Here is a 23,470-nt window from a genome sequence, read left to right as displayed (position 1 = left end):
TACAGTGTGAGAGAGGAGAGGGGAGAGAGCGGAAGCAGCAGAAGCTGCTGCTGCTGCTGCGGGCTGGATCTGTGACACATGCAGTCACAGATCCAGCCATCCATCATTCCCTGTGCAATACTCTGCAGTACCAGCCATACTCTGCAATGCCCCCATACTCTGCAATGCCCCCACACTGTGCAATGCCCCCACACTGTGCAATACCCCAAAATACTCTGCAATGCCCCCACACTCTGCAATGCCCCCACACTGTGCAATACCCCAAAATACTCTGCAATACCCCAAAATACTCTGCAATGCCCGCAATACTCCGCAATGCCCCGCAATACTCCGCAATGCCCCACAATACCCCGCAATACTCCGCAATACCCCGCAATACTCCGCAATACCCCGCAATACTCCGCAATACCCCACAATACCCCGCAATACTCCGCAATACCCCGCAATACCCCGCAATACCCTGCAATACCCTGCAATACCCCACAATACTCCGCAATACCCCACAATACTCCGCAATACCCCACAATACTCCGCAATACCCTGCAACGTCGTCTATGGGGATTTTTAAGTAGCGAAGTTTGGCGCCATTCCACGAGCGTGTGCAATTTTGAAGGGTGACATGTTGGGTATCTATTTACTCGGCGTAACTTCATCTTTCACATTTATGCAAAAAAATTAAGAAAAAATACTAAATTTGCCAAATTTTATAACAGAAACAAAGAAAAATTATTTTTTTTTACAGAATTTTCAGTCTTTTTTCTTTTATAGCGCAAAAAATAAAAAACCCAACGGTGATTAAATACCACCAAAAGAAAGCTCTATGTGTGTGAAAAAAAGGACAAAAATTTCATTTGGGTACAGTGTTGTATGACTGAGTAATTGTCATTCAAATTGTGAGAGCACCGAAAGCTGAAAATTGGTCTGGTTATTAAGGGGGTTTACGTGCCCAGTGGTCAAGTGGTTAAGGTTCGGGCATCTAATTAGGGCAGAGTTCAGGCAGCAGGAGCCAGAAGACTTGGGTGGTGGTCACAAAGAAACATTTCAGATGCAGAAAACATTGCCACACCCCTCAGCAGTATGCGTTTTTTTTTATTTTCTAAAGCTGTGCGGATTTGCCTGACAAATGCGGCGGCTCTGAAATGAAGTTCTGTCTCCGGCACTGAAAAGAAGTTTAAAATATGTTAAAATAAATGTCATTTGTTTCCATTGTCCTGTTAAATCTCTCCCCAGAGAAGAGTGGCGGGGAGGCGTTTATACAGGCGAAATAAGCACGCCCGACGTCTGGCAACCTGAAATTACTCTCGCCGCTCACAGCGCCAGTTGTTATGTCGCCATAAATCTCAATCTTTCTCCACTTATCGTAATAATTGTGTGTGCTAACAAAACACACCGCCATTTATAATCCTGAACTACAGAGAGGCACACGTATATAATATATATATATAGTATACAGTACGTACAGTATGTGTGCATGGAATAAATATAATAGTAGTGAGCGGGCAAACCTTATGCCAGAGGTGCCCCATTGAATTCCCAAGCTGCCCAAGCCAATTCTGACATTTCCCACCTACATATAAAAATCTAAAAAAAATTTGCTAGGAAATTACAGTACATAGAATCCACAAACATGTATTTGGAAAATATACACTTTAATGGATTTTAGTGCACACAAACACAATATAATACCCAAAATATAAAAGATGATAATACGCTAAGTAAATAGATACCTAACATGTCACTCTTTAACCACTTAAGAATCAAGCCTCTTTCTGAGATTTGGTGTTTACAAGTTAAAAAAAAATGTATTTACAATTGAGCGCATATTGTGCCATGTTTGTAAAATTGTGACTGTATCTAATAAACAAACTTTATACAAAAAAAAATAAAAAATCATTTAGACCCCCAAACATATTGGCCCGGATTCACAGACACTGGCGCATATTTATGCTGCCGTAGCGTATCTTCTTTACGCTACGCTGACGCAGCGCAGAGAGGCAAGTACTGAATTCACAAAGCCAGTGCTTCCAAATCTGCGCTGGGTTTCCAAGGCGTATGTCGGCGTAAGTGGAAGTCGGCGTGAGCCATGCTAATGAGGCGTGACCCCATGCAAATGATGGGCCGAGCGCCAGACAGATACGTATCGCCAACTGCGCATGCGCCGTCCCGTGGGCGCATCTCAGTGCGCATGCTCACAATCACGTCGGAACAACTGCCTAAGATACGTCGGATCACTGCCTACGGCGTGAACGTAACCTATGCCTAGTCATATTCACGTCCTACGTAAACATCGTAAAATACGTCGGCTTGTGTTCCCTGGTGCAGCCCTTTACATGGATGCTGCTGAGTTACACCTCCTTTATGGGGCATAACTTTACGTCGGACGTATGACTTTACGCGCACTGCGTCGGACGGACGTATGTTCGTGAATCGGCGTATCTCCCTCATTTGCATATGTGAATAGAAAATCAATGGGAGCGCCAAATGCGTCCAGTGTAAATATGCGCCCACTCTATGCCGGCGTAGGCAAGTTAAGTCGGTCGGATGAAGCCTATTTTCAGGCGTATCTTAGTTTCTGAGTCCGGCGCACAGATACGACGGCGCATATTTGCACTTACGCGGCGTATCTCGAGATACGTTGGCGCAAGTGCTTTGTGAATCCGGGCCTATATATATATATTTTTCTAACACCCTAGAGGATAAAATGGCGGTGGTTGCAATACTTTTTGTCACCCCGTATTTGCGCCCTTTTTTTGAAAAAACATTTTTTAATGAAAAAAAGTAAAGTTAGCCCAATTTTTTTTTTAATATTGTGAAAGATAATGCTACACCGAGTAAATTGATACCCAACATGTCGCGCTTCAAAAATGCACTCGCTCGTGGAATGGCGACAAACTTTTACCCATAAAAATCTCCATAGGCGACATTTTAACATTTTTACAGGTTGCATGTTTTGAGTTACAGAGGAGGTCCAGGGCTAGAATTATTGCTCTCGCTCCAACGATTGTGGCGATACCTCACATGTGTGGTTTGAACACCGTTTTCATATGCGGGCGCTGCTCACTTACCGTATTTGCCGGTGTATTATTTAATTATGTAATTTGAATACATCGCTCACCGGGATTGGCTAATTGGTATATACTGTATGTAGCCAAAGCTACACACAGTATTACCGCACACCCAGCAGGCATCCGAGCAGCTGACCTGGCGTATAAGACGCCCCCTGCTTTTTGGCCGTTTTTTTTTAAGTGTAAAAGGTAGTCTTATACGCCAACAAATGCAGTATGCGTTCGCTTCTGCGTGCGAGCTCCTCGGGACAGGGCTCTTTAAAAAAAAAAATCTTATTTATTTTACTTTATTTTATTTATTTTGACACTATTTAAAAAAAAAATTGGGTCACTTTTATTCCTTTTAGCATGACAGGTCCTCTTAACCACTTAAGGACCGATTAACACCGATATACGTCGGCATAATGGCACGGCTGGGCACAGGCACGTACATGTACGTCGCCTTTAAGAGCCCAGCTGTGGGTCGCGTGCGCACGCGACCTGGTCCGAAGCTCCGTGGCCACGGGACCCGCGGACACGATCGCCGCTGGTGTCCCGCGATCGGTCACAGGAGCTGAAGAACGGAGAGAGGTGTGTGCAGGCTGCGTAGGGCCCCGAGTAATTACTCGGGGCCCCGCGATTTTTTGGCGCCGCCGCTAGAGGTCCACGGTCGGACGGAGACATTGTCTCCGCTGGCAGCCATTTTCTTGTAGCCCAAAAACGAGAGGAGGCAGTGTGGCTGCCAATAGGAATTGAGTTGCGGCACCGCCCACCTCCCGCCCCGCTGATGTCTGTCTGTGACCCGGCCGGCTCCTCCAATGTCCACTGACTCCACTCTGTACTTTTATAGGTCAGTACCTGATGATGTAAGGGGGCTAGGGGGGACTCCAATGGGAATGCCTGATGTAAGGGGGGACTCCACTGGGAATGCCTTCGGACTTGGATCCAAACATTCCTGAGCTCCTCCTTACTCTCTACCCCAACCTGCTGATTGGACAGTTCAACTGCAGCCCTAGACTGACTAGGCCAGGGGTGTCCAAACTTTTTTCAAATTTGATGAAGTGAACATGCGTGAGGGCCGACCATTTTGCCTGAAATTCTTTGAACCATTAAAATTTGGTCTAAGGCCCCGTACACACCATAGAATCCATCCGCAGATAAATCCCAGCAAATGGGTTTCAGCGGATAGATCCTATGGTGTGTACACTCCAGCGGATCTGTTTCCGCGGATACTTCTCCCCTGGGATGGATTCCAGCAGATCGAATATTCGCTGACATGCAGAACATATCCATCTGCTGGAGTCCATCCCAACGGATGGATCCGCTGGTCTGTATAGACTCACCGGATCCATCCGTCCGAAGGGATCCCCCGCATGCGTGGAATTCCTTATATGACAGCGTCGCGCACGTCGCCGCGTCATAATCGCGGCGAGGGCGCGACACGTCATCGCCAGAGGATTTCGGCGCGGATTTCAATGCGATGGTGTGTACACTCCATCGCATGAAAATCCGCCGAAATCCTTGAGAGGATTTATCCGCGGAAACGGTCCGCTGGACCGTATTCGCGGATAAATCCTCTCGTGTGTATGGGGCCTAAGTGTGTTTGTTCGAGCACTAAATACACTGTCCAACAAGAATTCTCCTGCCTTGGTGGCAAAAAAATAACTGTGAAGCAAAATAAGGGTCAGTGCCCATCTGCACATCCCCAATTGCCAGGAATGCAGCACCCACCATTGGTAGTAATGCAGCAACCACCATTGTTAGTAATGCAACACCCAGCATTGCCAGGAATGCGCCCACCATTTTCAGAAGGGCAGCACCCACCATTGCCAGGAATGCAGCACCTACCATTGCCAAGAATGCAGAACCCATCATTGCCAGGAATGCAGCACCCATCATTGCCAGGAATGCAGCACCCACCGTTGCCAGGAATGCAGCACCCACCGTTGCCAGGAATGCACTCACTGTTGCCAGGAATGCATCCCCACCATTGCCAGGAATGCAGCACCCACTATTGCCAGGAATGCACTCACCATTGCCAGGAATGTAGCACCCATGATTACCAGGAATGCACTCACCAATGCCAGAAATGCAGCACACACCATTGCCAGGAATGCAGCACCCACCATTGCCAGGAATGCACTCACTATTGCCAGGAATGCAGCACCCACCATTGCCAGAAATGCAGCACCCACCATTGCCAGGAATGCAGCACCCACTATTGCCAGGAATGCGCTTACCATTGCCATCAGTGCAACCTTGGAGTGGACATGGAGGAGGCAGGACGAGCGCCAAAGATATCCTACAGGAGAATCTTCTGTTTACACAGTGGCCTCTTTAAGAGAAAGTGTCACCTCTTTGGGGGAAAGAACTGTCGTCCAATGGCAGCGCCGGAGACGGGAGTTCCTATTACAGAGGCTGCCGTGTAAACAGGAAATACTCCTCCTGTATGCACGGCACTCATCCCGCCTCCTCCCTCCGAGGCAGCCAGCATAAATATCTTTTGTGGCCCTGGCGCTGGGAGATCGTCGGGGGCCACAAAAGATATATATGTTTAGATAACCAGGCGGGCCGTTCAAAACCAGACCACGGGCCGTGATTGGCCCGCAGGCCGGACTTTGGACATGCTTGGACTTGGCCATCTCTCTGCTCCCTCTTCTCTTTATGTTCTTTGTCAGCACATTTGCTCCCAGTGCCCCTCCCTCTCCCAGTCACAAGACATTGCAAAACTACGATACCAAGTTGTGTTTGGCTACTTAAGTTTGAAAAAAGTTCATTTTTGTGATGTTCCTTCGATACATGGTTTTCTAGCTTAGTTTTAAGAGTTCATTTCCATTTGCTTCAAAACTCATTATTCAACACCATGAAATGTAAATGGGCGACCCTTTTGAAAGTCAGTCTCCTTTTCAAATTCACAAAGTTCATCCACTAGACATAGCGGCTTTGTGACACAAGTGTGTTTACAGTACAACTTTACCTCGTGCTCTTTGTGTCTGCTGAGCCGTGCTGTCTGTAGATTTCCTATTAGTGCCATTGTCACACAATGGACGCTCTCCAGACAGGTGGGGACGGCGTATGGGCAAACGCGGTCGCTCTCCATTGTGCTTTACAGGAACAAGTGGCACAGAAGTATTTATATTATTCTCCCATTGGCCCCGTTGTTAATCCCTGCGCACGTTCATTCTTCACACAGAGGGTTCATTTTATCTTACACCCCCACAAACTCTTTATTTGAGGACCTAAAAACTTTTCTGTTGACTTCTTAATAGACATCAAAGCAGCAGACTACTTCGAGCTGACCTATCAATGCCATTCTGTATTCACTTATTTTATAGCCAGGTTGCATATTTAGTTACGTATGAGTTAAAATGAAACTTTGAACGCAAACTGTAGAGCGTTTGAAGTATTTGTTGGAGGTATAATGTTAACCGAAGGCCTCATTTTCAAGCCAAATCAGGGGGTCTCTAAACTTTTTAAACAAAGGGCCAGTTTACTGTTCTTCGGGATTTTAGGAGGGCCAGACTGTGGTCAGTTGGAGTAGAAAATTACACAGCACCCCTGTGGTTAAGCGGGGAAGGAATAGTGTTACACCATTGGTGCCAGTGGGAGGAATAGTGCCCCCATCATTGGTGCCAGTGGGAGGCATAGTGCCCCCATCATTGGTGCCAGTAAGAAGAAGAGTGCCCCCATCATTGGTGCCAGTGGGAGGAATAGTGCCCCCATCTTTGGTGCCAGTGGGAGGAATAGTGCCCCCCTCATTGGTGCCAGTGGGAGGAATAGTGCCCCCATCATTGGTGCCAGTGGGAGGAATAGTGCCCCCATCATTGGTGCCAGTGGGAGGCATAGTGCCCCCATCATTGGTGCCAGTAAGAAGAAGAGTGCCCCCATCATTGGTGCCAGTGGGAGGAATAGTGCCCTCATCATTGGTGCCAGTGGGAGGAATAGTGCCCCCCCTCATTGGTGCCAGTGGGAGGAATAGTGCCCCCATCATTGGTGCCAGTGGGAGGAATAGTGCCCCCCTCATTGGTGCCAGTGGGAGGAATAGTGCCCCCATCATTGGTGCCAGTGGGAGGATTAGTGCCCCCATCATTGGTGCCAGTGGGAGGCATAGTGCCCCCATCGTTGGTGTCAGTGGGAGGAATAGTGCCCCCATCATTGGTTCCAGTGGGAGAAATAGTGCCCCCAATAATTGGTGCTAGTGGGAGGAATAGTGCCCCCATCATTGGTGCCAGGGGGGGGTGCTGAACACAGAAGGTTTTTTAACCCTGCCAGTACACTCCGGTCAGCGCTAGTTTTCCAGCATGCTCGTCTGACAGAAGCCAGCCAGCCACCTTACACACGGTCCGAATGTCGGCCGGTATTTAAAGTGACACTAAAGGTTCACTTTAAAAAAAATAAAAAATAACAAACATGTCATACTTACCTCCACTGTGCAGTTCGTTTTGCACAGAGTGGTCACGATCCTCCTGTTCTGGGGTCCCACGGCGGCTCTCTCGGCTCCTCCCCGCAATAAATAACCCCCTCTGGGAAGCTCTCTCCCTAGGGGGCAGGGCCGATCCTAGGGTCACAGGTGCCTGGGTGCATAAATATTTCTGGTGCCCCCCCACATGGGCGTGGTCATTTTACTAACCCCTCCCCTTTACAAAAGTTTCTATGGCAATGACTCAACCGCAGAGATGCTTCCCCACGAAATCTTCATTACCCTGAGATCCTTACATGATCTCTTAACAATAAACAAAATACAGGAAGAGAAGCAGAGTACTTTATTGGGACCTGGAGGGGGGCCTCTGTGATGGACACAGAGAGTGCTTCTGTTAGAGAGTCTGTTAGAAAGAGCCCCCAGACATACTACATACATGATACAGGAGATGGTCAGAGACGGCAGACATGATGCAGGAGATGGTCAGAGACCACAGACATAGTACAGGAGACAGTCAGAGACTGCAGACATGGTACAGGAGATGGTCAGAGACTGGAGACTTAGTACAGGAGAGGATCAGAGACTGCCGACATAGTACAGGAGATGGTCAGAGACTGCAGACATAGTACAGGAGATGGTCAGAGACTGCCGACATAGTACAGGAGATGGTCAGAGACTGCCGACATAGTACAGGAGATGGTCAGAGACTGCAGACATAGTACAGGAGATGGTCAGAAACTACAGACATAGTACAGGAGATGGTCAGAGACTGCCGACATAGTACAGGAGATGGTCAGAGACTGCAGACATAGTACAGGAGATGGTCAGAAACTACAGACATAGTACAGGAGATGGTCAGAGACACATCAGTTCTGGACGGACACACACCTATGCTCAGAACACTAGTTCTGGACAGACACAAACAAGGAGAGAAGAAGGGAGGGGAGAACTCTGAGACTTCGGCGCCCCCACCTCTGCAGGCACCTGGATGCAAAGCACCCTGTGCACCCTGCCTAGGATCGGCCCTGCTAGGGGGTTACCTTGCGGGGGCGCTCCCGTCTCATACACTCGGCGTCCATACCCGCCGAGTGTATGACTTGCCCCCGACGCCCGCATCATTGGATTTGATTGACAGCAACGGGAGCCAATGGCTGCACTGCTATCAATCTGTCCAATGAAGAGCCATGGAGACGGGCGACGCGGGATCACGCCCACGGAAATTCAGGGCACGGGTAAGTAAAACGTGGGGTCTGGGGGGCCGCCAATGCAAGGTGTTTTTTCACCTTAATGCATAGGATACATTAAGGTGAAAAAACACGAAGGTTTACAACCCCTTTAATGAACCGGCCGATGTTGCCCGACATTCGTCCCGTGTGTACGGGGCTTTAGGCTGAGTGATACTATAACATCATGCCAAGCTCGACCTTGTTCCTAATCATAAATGATGTTTAGGCTTTAGGAACAAGGTCCAGTTTGGCATGATGTTATGGTAAAGCTGAGTGATAAAAACTGGATTCAGAGGAAAGAGAAGCTGTTGCCTGCAGTGGCCAATCCATTGTTATTTCTTTATCGTACATCACGGGACACAGAGCGGCATTCATTACTATATGGGTTATATGGAGTACCTTCAGGTGTAGACACTGGCAATCTCAAACAGGAAATGCCCCTCCCTATATAACCCCCTCCCATAGGAGGAGTACCTCAGTTTTTCCGCCAGTGTCTTAGGTGTTAGTCATGGTTTAGCTTGCCTCCACATCCTTGGGATTAGGTGAGCTAACCGGTTCTGTCCAAAAAAGCCTCAGCGCTAAAGTGGTCAGTAACCGGACCCCAAACCCTTGGGGTATAGCCCATAATGCTTTTCTTTTTAGAGAGCTGGACCCTGGGCCCAGAACTTAGAAACCTTTGGGTGCCTAATGTTTCTGTTGCCAGAGTGCTATATGGGCCCAGGACAGTGGATCCTTCATAGGAACCCAGGGCCTGAAGGTCTAGACATCCCCACCGAGATGGGGGAAGATTGGGCCTCTTGCTTGGCAAAGTCCTGCGGCATGGAGCAGGTAAGTGAGGGGAAAACTTGCGGAACTTGGTTCTTAGCAGGTTTTTTCTGGGGGGTCACAGGGGACATGCCTAAAGTTATGCACTGCATCTGGCAAACTAGTCACATATCATAAAGATAGGATGGCTCTATATGTATTATTCCCCATAAGATGTGACCTCCCTTGTAGTGTTGGAAAAGCATTGAGTGGGGCCTGTGTGATATAAAAGTATATGTGTGTGTCAGAGAGCTGTGCTTACCTGCAAGCCTCCAGGCGATGCTCCATTCAGTCTTCCTCCTCACGGCCTGCAAAGCAGGCAAAACGCCGACCTCTGGAGCAGAGAGGTCCCTTCCTCCCAACCCCACCCCCCCCCTGTCGGGAGGGGCATTTCCTGTTTGAGATTGCTGGGGGGGAAGGGCGGGTCAGTGGCTTAAGGAAGGGGCGGCCCTTCCTTGTTTGTTCCATATAGCTCATTCAATACTTTGGAACTGAGGAGGAAAGACCAGAACGGCAAGCACGGGGCGCCGAGGACACACAGTGGCCAGAAAGAATATTGCAGTCTTCAGAAAGACTGTTTTCAAGCCTAGAAATAGGCTGTTTCTTTTCCATCTCATAGTTTTTCTTGCAATACTACTCAGGGGGACAGAATGTTTTTTCTTTCCTAGATTTGAAAAAAAAAAAAAAAAAAAAGATTTTTTTTGAAAAAAAAAAAAAAAAAAAAGTGTCATCTAGGGGAGAGGAAGCATTTTTTATCCCCCAAACAGGTGTTTGGGCATTTAACTATTTATAAGTCCCAGGTACCAATAAGTAGCAGGTGTACCTCGGTATTGTACCATGGCATCAAAAAACAAGGGTACAAGAGGTGGGGATTCCCCCAGAGAGTCTGAGGTCTCGGACAATGCTATGCCGCTGCTTTCCCCACAGGGAGCCTTGGGGCCATCGGGATCTGGGGCTGGAGCTGACGCGGGTCAGTCCAACCCTAAGATGGTCACGGAGGAGGTATTACTCACCTCTTTAAAAGAGATGCAGAAAAGCATGGGTAAAATGATAGCCGCAGCTATGCGGGGCAGTAAGCGGAATAGATCTCCGTCGCCCGAGCGCGGACCCTCAGAAGAGGAGGTCCTTTCCTCAGGGGAATTGGACGACCTCTTGGACAAGGACCAAGTAGGTTCAGGGATCGAAGATCCGGATACAGAGGAGTCTGGGGCAGTCTCCCTGAGGGAGAGCTGGTGGATTCAAGGATTGTCGGACTTGGTCCATAGGGCATTCAACTTGCCAGTACCAGATCTCCAGGTATCGACGGTTTCAGCTTTGGGCTCACTGAGGGCGCCTCAAAGCAATGCTGTGTTTCCGATCCATCCTCTATTAGAGGGAGTTTTGTTCCAAGATTGGAACAAGCCAGATAAGATCTTCTTACCACCTAAGAAGTTCTCTGTCCTATATCCTATGGAAGAAAATTTTTCCAAAAGATGGGCTACTCCTGCAGTGGACGCAGCCATCTCATGTGTTAACAAATCGTTAACATGCCCTGTAGAAAACATACAGGTGTTCAAGGATCCAGTTGATAAGCGCTTGGAAGCACTACTTAAGAACTCCTTCACTACTGCAGGGGCAGTAGTACAGCCAGCTGTGGCTGCGATTGGGGTCGCTCAAGCATTATCGGATCAATTTAAGCAGATGCTTAAACTTATTCCTGCCCAGCAGGCAGAAGAATTTTCGGATGTCCCTAAGGCCATATGTTTTACGGTAGACGCAATCAAGGATTCTATCCAGCAAGCGTCACGTTTATCGTTATCCCTTATCCATATGAGAAGACTCTTATGGTTAAAAAGCTGGGAGGCTGAGCCCCCATGCAAGAAGCTCCTGGTAGGGTTCCCCTTCCATGGAGGACGACTCTTCGGAGAAGACCTAGATAAATACATTCAGACCATTTCAAACGGCAAGAGTACTCTCTTGCCAACTAAGAAGAAGGTTCAGGGGCCTGCGTTTAAACGACAGTATTCCCCTGGGCAGGGGCCCTCTAATGCCAAGCAGTATCGACGGCCTCCTGCAAAAGCAAACTTCGGCTTCAACAGCAAATCACAAGGACAGGCTGTTAGAGGCAAAAGGCAGTGGTTTCGCAAACCAGCAAAACCAGCCCCCAAGCCAGCCTTATGAAGGGGCGCCCCCACCCACGAAGGTGGGGGGAAGGCTGCGACTCTTTTCAGAGATTTGGGAAGCCAGCATTCCCGACGAGTGGGTACGGTCTTCCGTGGCCACAGGCTACAAATTAGATTTCCTAAGGTTTCCTCCTCCTCATTTCCAGGAGTCGAGGATTCCAAACGATCCGCCTCGGATTCCGGCCAGTCCTGGAACAGGGGCTGGGTTTCTACTCCAACCTATTCATCATCCCCAATGGAGATGTCAGGCCAATTTTGGACCTAAAGATGGTAAATGCATATCTAAAGATCCGCTCATTTCGGATGGAATCCGTGCGGTCAGCAGCTGCCACACTCCAGAAGGACGACTTCATGGCGTCCATAGACATAAAGGATGCCTACCTTCATGTTCCAATTTATCAGCCACATCAAAGATATCTACGCTTCATGGTGGCTTCGCGTCACTTCCAATTCGTGGCGCTTCCCTTCGGGTTGGCTACGGCCCCCCGGGTGTTCACGAAGGTCCTAGCTCCGATCCTAGCCAAGCTAAGGATCCAAGGGGTCACGATCCTAGCATACCTGGACGACCTCCTAGTCATAGACCACTCGTCTCCCGGCTTGGAGCGAGCAGTGGCCCTCACGGTCCAATACCTCGAGAGGTTCGGCTGGGTCCTAAATCGAGAAAAGTCAGCTTTCCAGCCCACAAGGCAGTTGGAATATCTCGGCATGAGATTAGACACAGAACAACAAGGAGTGTTCCTACCTCTGAGGAAGGTAAAAGCCATCAAGGAATTAATCCTACTGGTTCTAAGCAAGAAAGAACCGACTATTCGCCTATGTATGAGGTTACTAGGCAAGATGGTGGCCACGTTCGAGGCGGTACCATACGCCCAGAGCCACACTCGCATCCTACAGGCAGCCATCCTGTCAGCATGGAGCAGAAGGCCACAGGCCTTGGATATCCCGTTGCCGCTCTTATCAAGAGTCCGACAAAGTCTGTGTTGGTGGTTAGACCCTCAGAATCTACTGAAGGGGAAGTCTTTCAGCCCAGTGGCTTGGAAGATAGTGACCACAGACGCCAGCCTGACGGGCTGGGGAGCAATTTTGGATGGTTGCACTCGCCAAGGTACTTGGGCAAAGCCAGAGAAGCAGTTGCCCATCAACATCTTGGAGCTCAGAGCTGCTCGACTAGCCCTCAGGGCTTGGACGTCAAAATTGCAGGGGTTCCCGGTGAGAATTCAATCAGACAATGCCACGGCCGTGGCATACATAAATCACCAAGGGGGAACCAGGAGTCAAGCCGCTCAGAGAGAGGTGAGCTTGATTCTCCTATGGGCAGAGGCGCATGTGCCCTGCATATCGGCAATATTCATTCCAGGAGTGGACAACTTTCAGGCGGACTTCTTAAGCCGCCAGACTCTATGGCCGGTGGAATGGTCTCTGCATCCACAAGTCTTTCAAGCACTCTGCCAAAGATGGGGAGTGCCGGACGTGGATATCATGGCATCGAGACTCAACAAGAAACTAGACAGGTTCATATCCCGCTCAAGGGATCCGATGGCCTGCGGAACCGATGCGTTGGTTTGCCCTTGGCATCAGTTCAAACTTCTTTATGCGTTTCCCCCGCTCCAGTTACTACCCCGCCTGCTGCGCAGGATCCGGGTGGAACACATACCAGTCATCCTGGTAGCTCCAGCATGGCCCAGAAGGGCATGGTACTCACTCATCCTAAAGATGGTAGTGGGAGACCCTTGGACTCTTCCTCTACGGCCAGACCTGCTATCGCAAGGTCCGATCCTCCACCCTGCCTTACGGCATCTAAATTTGACGGCCTGGAAGCTGAATCCCTGATTCTCAGGGGTAGAGGTCTGTCTCAGAAAGTAGTCTCTACCCTAATCAGAGCCAGGAAACCGGTCTCTAGGGTGATTTATTACAGGGTCTGGAAGGCCTATGTAGGCTGGTGTGAGTCCAAGCGATGGCTTTTCTCGCAAATTTACCATCGATAGAGTATTAAGTTTTCTCCAGCTAGGAGTGGATAAAGGATTGGCATTAAGCACAATCAAAGGACAGATTTCTGCTCTGTCAGTGTGGTTTCAGCGGCCGCTGGCCACCCACTCGCTGGTTAAGACCTTCCTTCAAGGGGTCTTACGTATTAGACCTCCAGTTAAATCCCCGCTTTGTCCGTGGGATTTAAATCTTGTTCTGTCAAGTTTACAGAAACAACCGTTTGAGCCGTTGGCTGAAATTCCTTTGGTTCTACTGACAAGGAAGTTAGTATTTTTGGTTGCCATAGTTTCCGCAAGAAGAGTTTCGGAGCTAGCGGCCTTATCCTGTAAGGAACCATATCTTGTTTTTCATAAGGACAGGGTCGTTCTCCGCCCTCATCCTTCCTTCCTACCGAAGGTCATATCCAGTTTTCATTTGAACCAGGATTTGGTATTACCATCCTTCTTCCCTAAACCTACTTCCAGAAAGGAAGGGTTGCTGCATACCTTGGATATTGTCAGGGCCATGAAGGCCTATCTTAAAGCTACAAAGAAGATCCGGAAAACAGATGTGCTATTCATTCTACCGGATGGGCCCAAGAAGGGGCAGGCAGCTGCAAAGTCCACCATTTCTAGGTGGATTAAGCAATTAATCACTCAGGCCTACGGCTTGAAAGGGTTGCCTCCTCCAGTATCATTAAAGGCTCATTCTACTAGAGCCATGGGCGCCTCCTGGGCAGCACACCACCAGATCTCTATGGCTCAAGTTTGCAAGGCGGCAACCTGGTCTTCTGTCCACACGTTTACAAAATTCTACAAGTTGGACGTAAGAAGGAATACTGATACTGCCTTCGGGCAGGCAGTGCTGCAGGCTGCAGTTTGAGACCCTCGGATTCCGGGGGCTCCTCTTTTTTGAGTTAAATTTAAAATTTAAAATTATTTTTCTCAACTAAGTTGGATTTATTATGATTTGAGTATATCTCTAAATTAAATCCTTTTGTCTTGGAGATGTTCTCCCTCCCCTCATTGTAAGCATTGCTTTGGGACATCCCATATAGTAATGAATGCCGCTCTGTGTCCCGTGATGTACGATAAAGAAAAAGAGATTTTTAATACAGCTTACCTGTAAAATCTTTTTCTTGGAGTACATCACGGGACACAGAGCTCCCACCCCTCTTTTTTGAGGACCATTTTGGGAGGCATACTGCTTGCTACAAAACTGAGGTACTCCTCCTATGGGAGGGGGTTATATAGGGAGGGGCATTTCCTGTTTGAGATTGCCAGTGTCTACACCTGAAGGTACTCCATATAACCCATATAGTAATGAATGCCGCTCTGTGTCCCGTGATGTACTCCAAGAAAAAGATTTTACAGGTAAGCTGTATTAAAAATCTCTTTTTTTTAATCGAAGGGAGCAAACTGATTGACTAAACGGACCAACTTTTGCTCAGTTTTCATAAATCATTCCCTCCCCCCTGCAACTGCAGATAATTTTGATGACTTTGCAATGTTTAGCCAACATTAAGCCGGCACTCCCTGTAGAGCAAATATATTTTGTAGCTGGCAGTGGAGGATGCAGTTTTAACGTCTGCGTGTAATTATCATTAAACCTCTCAGATTTAATACTAGAACACAACATCAGCATTTTGAGATACATTACCAACTCCCAACGTGCAAAGCAATGCAAATATCACCAACACTAATTAACGAGAGAGGGATTAGCACTTAAAGCCCAACATCGACCATCAACAGTTTTTTTGTTTCTTTTCTTTAACTTAAAGTGATACTAAAGGTTTGATTTAAAAAATAAATAAAAAAAATAACAAACATATCCTACTTACCTCCACTGTGCAGGCCGTTTTCTGGGGTCCCCCCGGCGGCTTTAGCGGCTTCCCCCTGCATCAGATAACCCCCTCTGGGAAGCGCTCTCCCAAGGGGGTTACCTTGCGGGCGCGCTCCCGTGTCCAGCGTTCTGCATCCATAGCCACCGAATGCAGGACTCGGCCCTGCTCCCAGTGGTGCCGTCGTCATTGGATTTGATTGACAGCAGCAGGAGCCAATGGCTGCGCTGCTATCAATCTATTCAATCAAGAGCCGAGAACCCCGGGCAAAGATGCAGCATGTTCTCGGCGCGAGACATTACAGGGCTCAGGTAAGTAAACCGGGGGGGGGGGGGGGGGGAAGTAGGGGGGCCAGTAATTGTCAGATGTTTTTTTCACCTTAATGCATAGGAGGCATTTAACTTTACTGCTGTCACAAGGGGACTAACAAGTCCTTTATGTGATAACATAGTGCAGATGATAGGTTCTCTTTAACTGCTTAAGGACCGCCCACGCCATATATATATAGTGGGGATCGAAAGTTTGGGCACCCCAGGTAAAAATTTGTATTAATGTGCATAACAAAGCCAAGGAAAGATGGAAAAATCTCCAAATGGCATCAAATTACAGATTAGACATTCTTATAATATGTCAAAAAAAGTTAGATTTTATTTCCATCATTTACACTTTCAAAATGACAGAAAACAAAAAAATGGCGTCTGCACAAGTTTGGGCACCCTGCAGAATTTCTAGCATGCACTGCCCCCTTTGCAAAGCTGAGACCTGCCAGTGTCATGGATTGTTCTCAATCATCGTCTGGGAAGACCAGGTGATGTCAATCTCAAAGGTTTTAAATGCCCAGACTCATCTGACCTTGCCCCAACAATCAGCACCATGGCTTCTTCTAAGCAGTTGTCTAGAAAACTGAAACTGAAAATAGTTGATGCTCACAAAGCTGGAGAAGTCTATAAGAAGATAGCAAAGCGTTTTCAGATGTCAATATCCTCTGTTCGGAATGTAATTAAGAAATGGCAGTCATCAGGAACAGTGGAAGTTAAAGCAAGATCTGGAAGACCAAGAAAAATATCAGACAGAACAGCTGGCAGGATTGTGAGAAAAGCAATTCAAAACCCACGTTTGACTGCACGATCCCTCCAGAAAGATCTGGCAGACACTGGAGTTGTGGTACACTATTCCACTATAAAGAGATACTTGTACAAATATGGTATTCGTGGAAAAGTCATCAGAAGAAAACCTCTTCTACGTCCTCACCACAAAAATCAGCGTTTGAACTTTGCAAATGAACATATAGACAAGCCTGATGCATTTTGGAAACAAGTTCTGTGGACCGATGAGGTTAAAATAGAACTTTTTGGCCGGAATGAGCAAAGGTACGTTTGGAGAAGAAAGGGCACAGAATTGAATGAAAAGAACCTCTGTCCAACTGTTAAGCATGGGGGTGGATCAATCATGCTTTGGGGTTGTATTGCAGCCAGTGGCACAGGGAACATTTCACGAGTAGAAGGAAAAATTGATTCAATAAAATGTCAGCAAATTTTGGATGGTAACTTGATGCCATCTGTGAAAAAGCTGAAGTTAAAGAGAGGATGGCTTCTACAAATGGATAATGATCCTAAACACACCTCAAAATACACGGGGGATTACATCAAGAGGCGTAAACTGAAGGTTTTGCCATGGCCTTCACAATCTCCTGACCTCAACATAATTGAAAATCTATGGGTAGACCATAAAAGAGCAGTGCGAGACAGACAACCCAGAAATCTCAAAGAACTGGAAGACTTTTGTAAGGAAGAATGGGCAAAGATACCTCAAACAAGAATTGAAAGACTCTTGGCTGGCTACAAAAAGCGTTTACAAGCCGTGATACTTGCCAAAGGGGGGCAGTACAAGATTTTAACTCTGCAGGGTGCCCAAACTTTTGCAGACGCCATTTTTTTGTTTTCTGTCATTTTGAAAGTGTAAATGATGGAAATAAAATCTAACTTTTTTTGACATATTATAAGAATGTCTAATCTGTAATTTGATGCCTTTTGGAGATTTTTGGCTGGGTAAAATTAGATATATCCCTGGGCCAAAATTTGGAGACCCTTTGCTATCTCATCCCTCACCCCCCAGCCCCCCCCCCCCCCCCCAGCAGTCAGAACTCTTCTTCTCTCTCCAAGGAATGCCCGTGACTGACGGTGCAAAATAATACATTTCAGGGGATCATTCATGCAGCCTGCAGGAGCATGAGATAAGTAAATATAATTACTTCTTATATGTTCCCCCTAGCCAGTTTACTGTCCTCCAGACTTTAGGGGGTCCGGACTGAGACCATTGTTAGCAGAAATTGTCTTGGCGTCAGTGGGAGTAAACAATGCATTTTTGGTGTTAGGAATAGTGCCCCATCATTGGTGTCAATAGAAGGAAAAGTGCCCCATTGTTGGTTTCAGTGGGAGAAATAGTGCCCCATTGTTGATGTCCGTAGCAGGAATTTTGCCCCATTGTTGGTGTCTGTGGGAGGAATAGTGGACCAGATTCACAGCGGAGATACGTTGTATCTCTCAGAGTATCTATGCGACTGATTAATAGAATCAGTTACGCATAGATATCCCTTAGATCCGACAGGTGTAATTGTTTTACACTGTCGGATCTTAGGATGCAATACCGCGGCCGCCGCTGGGGGGAGTTTGCGTCGTAAACCAGCGTCGGGTATGCAAATTAGTAGTTACGGCGATCCACAACGTTTTTTCTCGCGTTCGCTACGTCGCTGCTAGTCTAGCTTCCCGTCGCAAAGTTAGTCGTCGTTTTAGGTGCCCTAACTTTACACAGCACACGTATGTGCTGTATAAAGTATGGCCGTCGTTCCTGCGTCGAAATTTAAAAAATGTTCCTTCTTGCGTAAGACGTCCGGGAATACGGAAGTACGCTACGCACGTCGCCGTTCGAAAAAATTACGTCACTTTGCGCAAAGCACGGCGGGAATTTCGAAACGGAGCATGCGCAGTAGGTCCGGCGCGAGGAAACGCGCCTAATTTAAATGGCACACGCCCCTTTGAATTAAGCGGGCTTACGCCGGAGGCCGCCGGCGTAATTTTTCACGCAAGTGCTTGGTGAATCAGGCACTTGCGATGAAAAATTTCGGCGGTGTAACGTATCTACGATACGTTACGCCGCAGCGATTCTGTCAAATTCACAACACACTTACCTCCAAACTTGCGACGGCGGATCCTAACTCCCCCGGCGGAATTCTAATTCCGCGGCTGGGGGAGTGTACTATTTAAATCAGGCGCGCTCCCGCGCCGATTTAAATACGCATGCGCCGTCCGGGGAATTTCCCGGCGTGCATTGCTCCCACTGACGTCAATAGGACGTCAGTGGTTGCGACGTGAGCGGGACTTGCGACGCGCGTGTTCGTGAATCGGCGTACGCAAACGACGTAGGAAATTTCAAAATCGACGCGGGAACGACGGCCATACTTAACAATACTTACCCCTGCTTTTAGCAGGGGTAAGTATACGACGGGTACCGCGCTACGGAAACGACGTAAGAACACAGCGTCGGGTCCGCGTACGTTCGTGAATTTCGCGTATCTCGCTGATTTACATATTATTCAGTGTAAATCAGCGGGAACGCCCCCGGCGCCATTTTTTAATCCAAAAAAAGATCAGACAGTGTAACACTGTCGGATCTCAGCCCTATCTATGCGTAACTGGTTCTATGAATCAGGTGCATAGATAGGACCAGTAAAAATCAGAGATACGATGGTGTATCTGTAGATACACCGTCGTATCTCTTTGTGAATCTGGCCCATTATTTTAGACCCAGTGATGTCATGATCTGTCATGCAGGCAGATTATGACTGGTGGGAAGGGTCAGCCGGGTGCTGTACATAGCTTCCTGAAAACATCACAGCACCCTGCCCCGGTGCTTCTCTCAGCACACCTAGCAGCCCCATGGACTTATATGGACTATTTCCTTGCCGATGTTGCTTAAATGAAAAGGAGCTCCTATTACTTGTTTATACAACATGGCAGATGATGGACTTTAGAGGCGTATTATATTAAAAATGTAATATTTATTGAAAAAAGACATAGGGCCAGATTCTCAAAGGACTTGCGTATCTATGCGCCTGCTTCTTAGAATCAGTTACGCTAGAATTCGGCCAAGATACGAGTCTCCTACGCCGTCGTATCTTGGGGTGCATATTTACGCTGGCCGCTAGGGGCGCTTCCATAGATTTACGCGTCGAATATGTAAATTAGCTAGATACGCCGATTCACGAACGTACTTGCGCCCGCTACGCCATTTACGTAAGGCTTACGTCCGGCGTAAAGTTACCCCTGCTATATGAGGCGCAGGTAATGCAAAGTATGGACGTCGGAACAAGCGTATCTTTTTACGTCGTTTACGTAAGTCATACGTGAATGGGGCTGTGCGTAGGTTACGTTCACGTCACAGGAATTGAGCCGGCGTATCTTAGGGCGTAAATTCTACATGATACTGAGCATGCGCGCATGCGCCGTTCGTTAGGCGCGTCATTTACGTGGGGTCACGATTAATTTACATACAGCACGCCCCCTACCAGCCTACTTTGAATTACGCTGGCCCATTTACGCTACGCCGCCGCAACTTACGGAGCAAGTGCTTTGTGAATACTGCACTTGCCTGTCTAAATTGCAGAGGCGTAGCGTAAATAGGATACGCACAAAGATACGCCCTCCTACGTGAATCTGGCCCATAGAAATTATAAAAAAAACATATAAATCACAATTAAGGCCGTTCCCAACAATCATAATAGTAACCAAATCATTTAGTATGCATCTTTGACTATTGATACACTCTCTGCCCGTATCCTTCTCTTTTCTAAATTTCCACGTTTGGAATGTAAGTTATTCATATTATACATACTAAATGATTTGGTTTCTATTATGATTGTTGCTATCATTACTCATTTTATGCAATAAGGGGGGTTTTGCTCTTTTTTGCCTCTCTTGGTTTGACTAGTTTCTGGGCTTTGCAGTAATGCTCAAATATCTAAAGGCAAAGACTAATAATTGTATTTGTTTATTTGTTGTGTTTTTGATTTGTAAAAAATTCTGTTATTACTTTGTAGAACTCGTCCAAAGCTCCTGAAGAAGCGTTCCTCTCAATAACGCGCAACATGTCGAGCTTCGCTTCGCATGACACATCAGCTTCTGCAAACCATAGGGGTTGTTTTACAATTATGAGAAGGAAGTGGCTGCTAGTCCTCCACTGTTATTTATTTACTGTACCCTCAGGTTATAGGTGCTGTGTTATGCCATTTTCTTGTGTCCTCAGGCATTCTTAGGAACAGCCTTAATTGTGATTTATATGTCTTTTTAATAATTTCTATGTATTTTTTCAATAAATATTAAATTTTTAATGTAATACGTCTCTAAAGTCCATCATCTGCCATATATTTTTCTTTCCAATCTGAGTTATCGGGATGTGGCACTGTGTATTCTTTAAATTCATATCCACAGCTCCACTCTGTGATGATCTGATTTTTTATTTCTTGTTTATACAATGTTCCAGCTGAGTGATGCATATCTCAATGCATCTCTGTATTCATTCTTTCAGGTATGGGCTGTTTTTGGGGCGCAGAGAGGAAGTTCTGGAGACAGAAGGGTGTCTACTCCACTCAAGTTGGCTACGCTGGTGGTCACACACCCAATCCCAGCTATCGAGAAGTTTGCTCAGGTATCTGCCTTCACCATTCTGTCACTTTTTTTCAATGACAACATACAAATGGGTCTTTCCCTCCCCTTCAGTCCAATAGTTGGTGAACACAAAGCTGGAACAATAAGGTTTAGATCTACATTTTAGACACAGCTCTCAATCAAGTCCAGTAAATCTGTCTAGACTACCTGATGTTGAGACAAGGAAAAACGCATATATTGAGAGTCCAAGGGCCGCACGCCCCAAAATGTTGTAGAGACAAAAATGGAGAAATTCCCCCCGGGGGCTTTAAAGCGACATATTGTGTAAGGTATATTAAATTCAAAGACATGGAAATATATAAAAAAATGTTTTACTAGGTTTCTGTATCACGAGTAATGAAAATGCAGATAGTTGTAATATAAAATACATTCAGGTTACAGACAGTTGGAGACCTTTCTCAACAACAATTAAATGTTAAATGATACAATGGAATAATATATAGTGCCATTGATGAAGTAGCTTCCATAAGAATACCCCGACGCGTTTCGACCACAATTTGGTCTTCTTCAGGGGGATTTGTATTCTGGAAAGATGTCAAAAAAAGTATGTTAGGATACTAACATTCAAGTAAAATGCTGGCACCCATAGTACAGATAGTGAGGATATATTTACCGCTCGAAGCATATAGAAGGTGACATGTAACCAGAGATGATGGCCGTGGTGCAGACAAAGGATCCCAATATCCCCATGAAGGACGTCCCCCATCGCTCCAGGCGGGAGTCAACCAAAACACAGGCTTGCAGGGAGTCTCGGGTGTGAACCTGCGAGAAGGGGGGGAGGGGGGCTAGGAAAAACAGACGACACCCATAATGATTCAATATGTATTTGTAATAAGAGTATAAAGTCATTGTGTACTAACAAGATCTTGGCATAAATATGTATAAAAGAATATGATAGAGTATGAAGGTATTGTTGATACTCATATCAGAATATCATGTTATTATTATTAAATATACCAGAACCATTGACATGGTAGGTATAATATACAAGTGAATGCAGAGTGAACATGCTGCTGGTGGATGAAGTGATTGAAAAAATGACAGAAAAATGTGTGGTGCAAAAGTAATGTGTATGTGTGTGTGTAGGGTGTATAGGTACAGAGTGCATGTTAATGCACTGTGTATGGGTTTGGAAATACTAGTGTGTGCAATGATGTGCAAAGATAAAAAATTAAAATAAAAAAAAAAAAAAGCGACAATATGTGTAGTGAAAGTTGAAAAAACAAGAAAAATCTAGCGAATCAGGTGACATGAGCAGAAAGTAAAAAATGTAGGAAGTAAAAGAAAGTGTGTGTGAATGGTGAAGGTCAGTGTGATAGTATGTCCCAGTGCTGGTAGTTGTAAATAAGTGTAGATGTATGCATTTTAAGGCAGTAATGATATTGCTAAATAACTACAAAGTGTAGTATAGTGTGCAAAAATAATATGAATATATATAGTATGCTGGATCAAGTACTCACATGGGCTCACATCCTGTCAGTGTGTGGAGGGAGCTCTTCTGGGATCATTACCAAACCCAGGAAAATAAGGCACATTAAATAGGGTCTAAGCCAATTAGTGCCAGGTGTCGTCTTTTCCCTCCCCCTCATCAACCACAGCCCCGTGCTGGTTAACTCTTTACTCCCTCGGCGTTCCTGTAAGCTGATGCTTCGGCCACTGCCGTCACCTCCATCGCAATCGCGTGATGTCCTGACGCAAAAACGCACGCAGGGCCAAGGCCATGCATGCATGCGGCATCATGGCAATTCTGGAGGTGATCAAGGAATGCCGCCGACACGGTAATGTTCCCCCGGGTGGCCACAGGTGGAATGGCACACCCTAATGGGAGCATAGCAATGGGGAGAATCGTGAATAATAACACGTCTCCCCGCCGTGTCGGGAAGCCTGTGAAAGTGGCGGCACCCGCCCCACATGGAGAGGTGGGGGAGGAATGAGGAGGGGAGCATCAGTGTGCACCCAGGACATCAAAAACATAAAAGATACAAAGTACAGAGTAAATAACCCCAAAGGGGTATGGTAATAGCATATACATTCAGACATTACATTAATGAGTGAAATACTTAACTGGTAACGAGCTATAGGCCACATGAATAGATGGAGTCATTTATTATGGCAAAGATGGGTGTTAAGGCGAGTTGACCCAAAAATATGTATTTTTGGGTTGCAATTTATGGACAATCCTTTCGGAAGGGGAACATGCATTATGATACCTATAGGTACACAACAAAGTGATGGCCTATATACCAAAACTGTAATATATATATATACTCATACCAAAACAAAAAA

General features: G+C 46.7%; 1 protein-coding gene and 1 long non-coding RNA gene across 9 annotated transcripts in view; one reads left to right on the top strand and one right to left on the bottom strand.

The window, feature by feature from the left end:
* Nucleotides 1-23,470, top strand: part of MSRA (methionine sulfoxide reductase A) — a 460,936-nt gene that overhangs the window by 233,470 nt on the left and 203,996 nt on the right. For all 8 annotated transcript variants that reach the window (XM_040348095.1, XM_040348093.1, XM_040348094.1 and 5 more), the window contains one exon: nt 21,045-21,164. In XM_040348095.1, coding sequence (XP_040204029.1) covers nt 21,045-21,164 — 120 coding nt within the window. The remainder of the gene's footprint in view (nt 1-21,044; nt 21,165-23,470) is intronic.
* LOC120936019 lies at nt 21,468-22,751 on the bottom strand. Its single transcript, XR_005748576.1, has 3 exons — nt 22,645-22,751; nt 21,798-21,969; nt 21,468-21,708 (listed from the first exon to the last, which is right to left on the bottom strand). It is a non-coding gene; the product is annotated as an uncharacterized LOC120936019 (long non-coding RNA).

The sequence above is a fragment of the Rana temporaria genome, chromosome 4, assembly GCF_905171775.1.
Source record: "Rana temporaria chromosome 4, aRanTem1.1, whole genome shotgun sequence".
Taxonomy (NCBI): Eukaryota; Metazoa; Chordata; class Amphibia; order Anura; family Ranidae; genus Rana; species Rana temporaria.
This window is presented reverse-complemented; position numbering and strand designations above follow the sequence as displayed.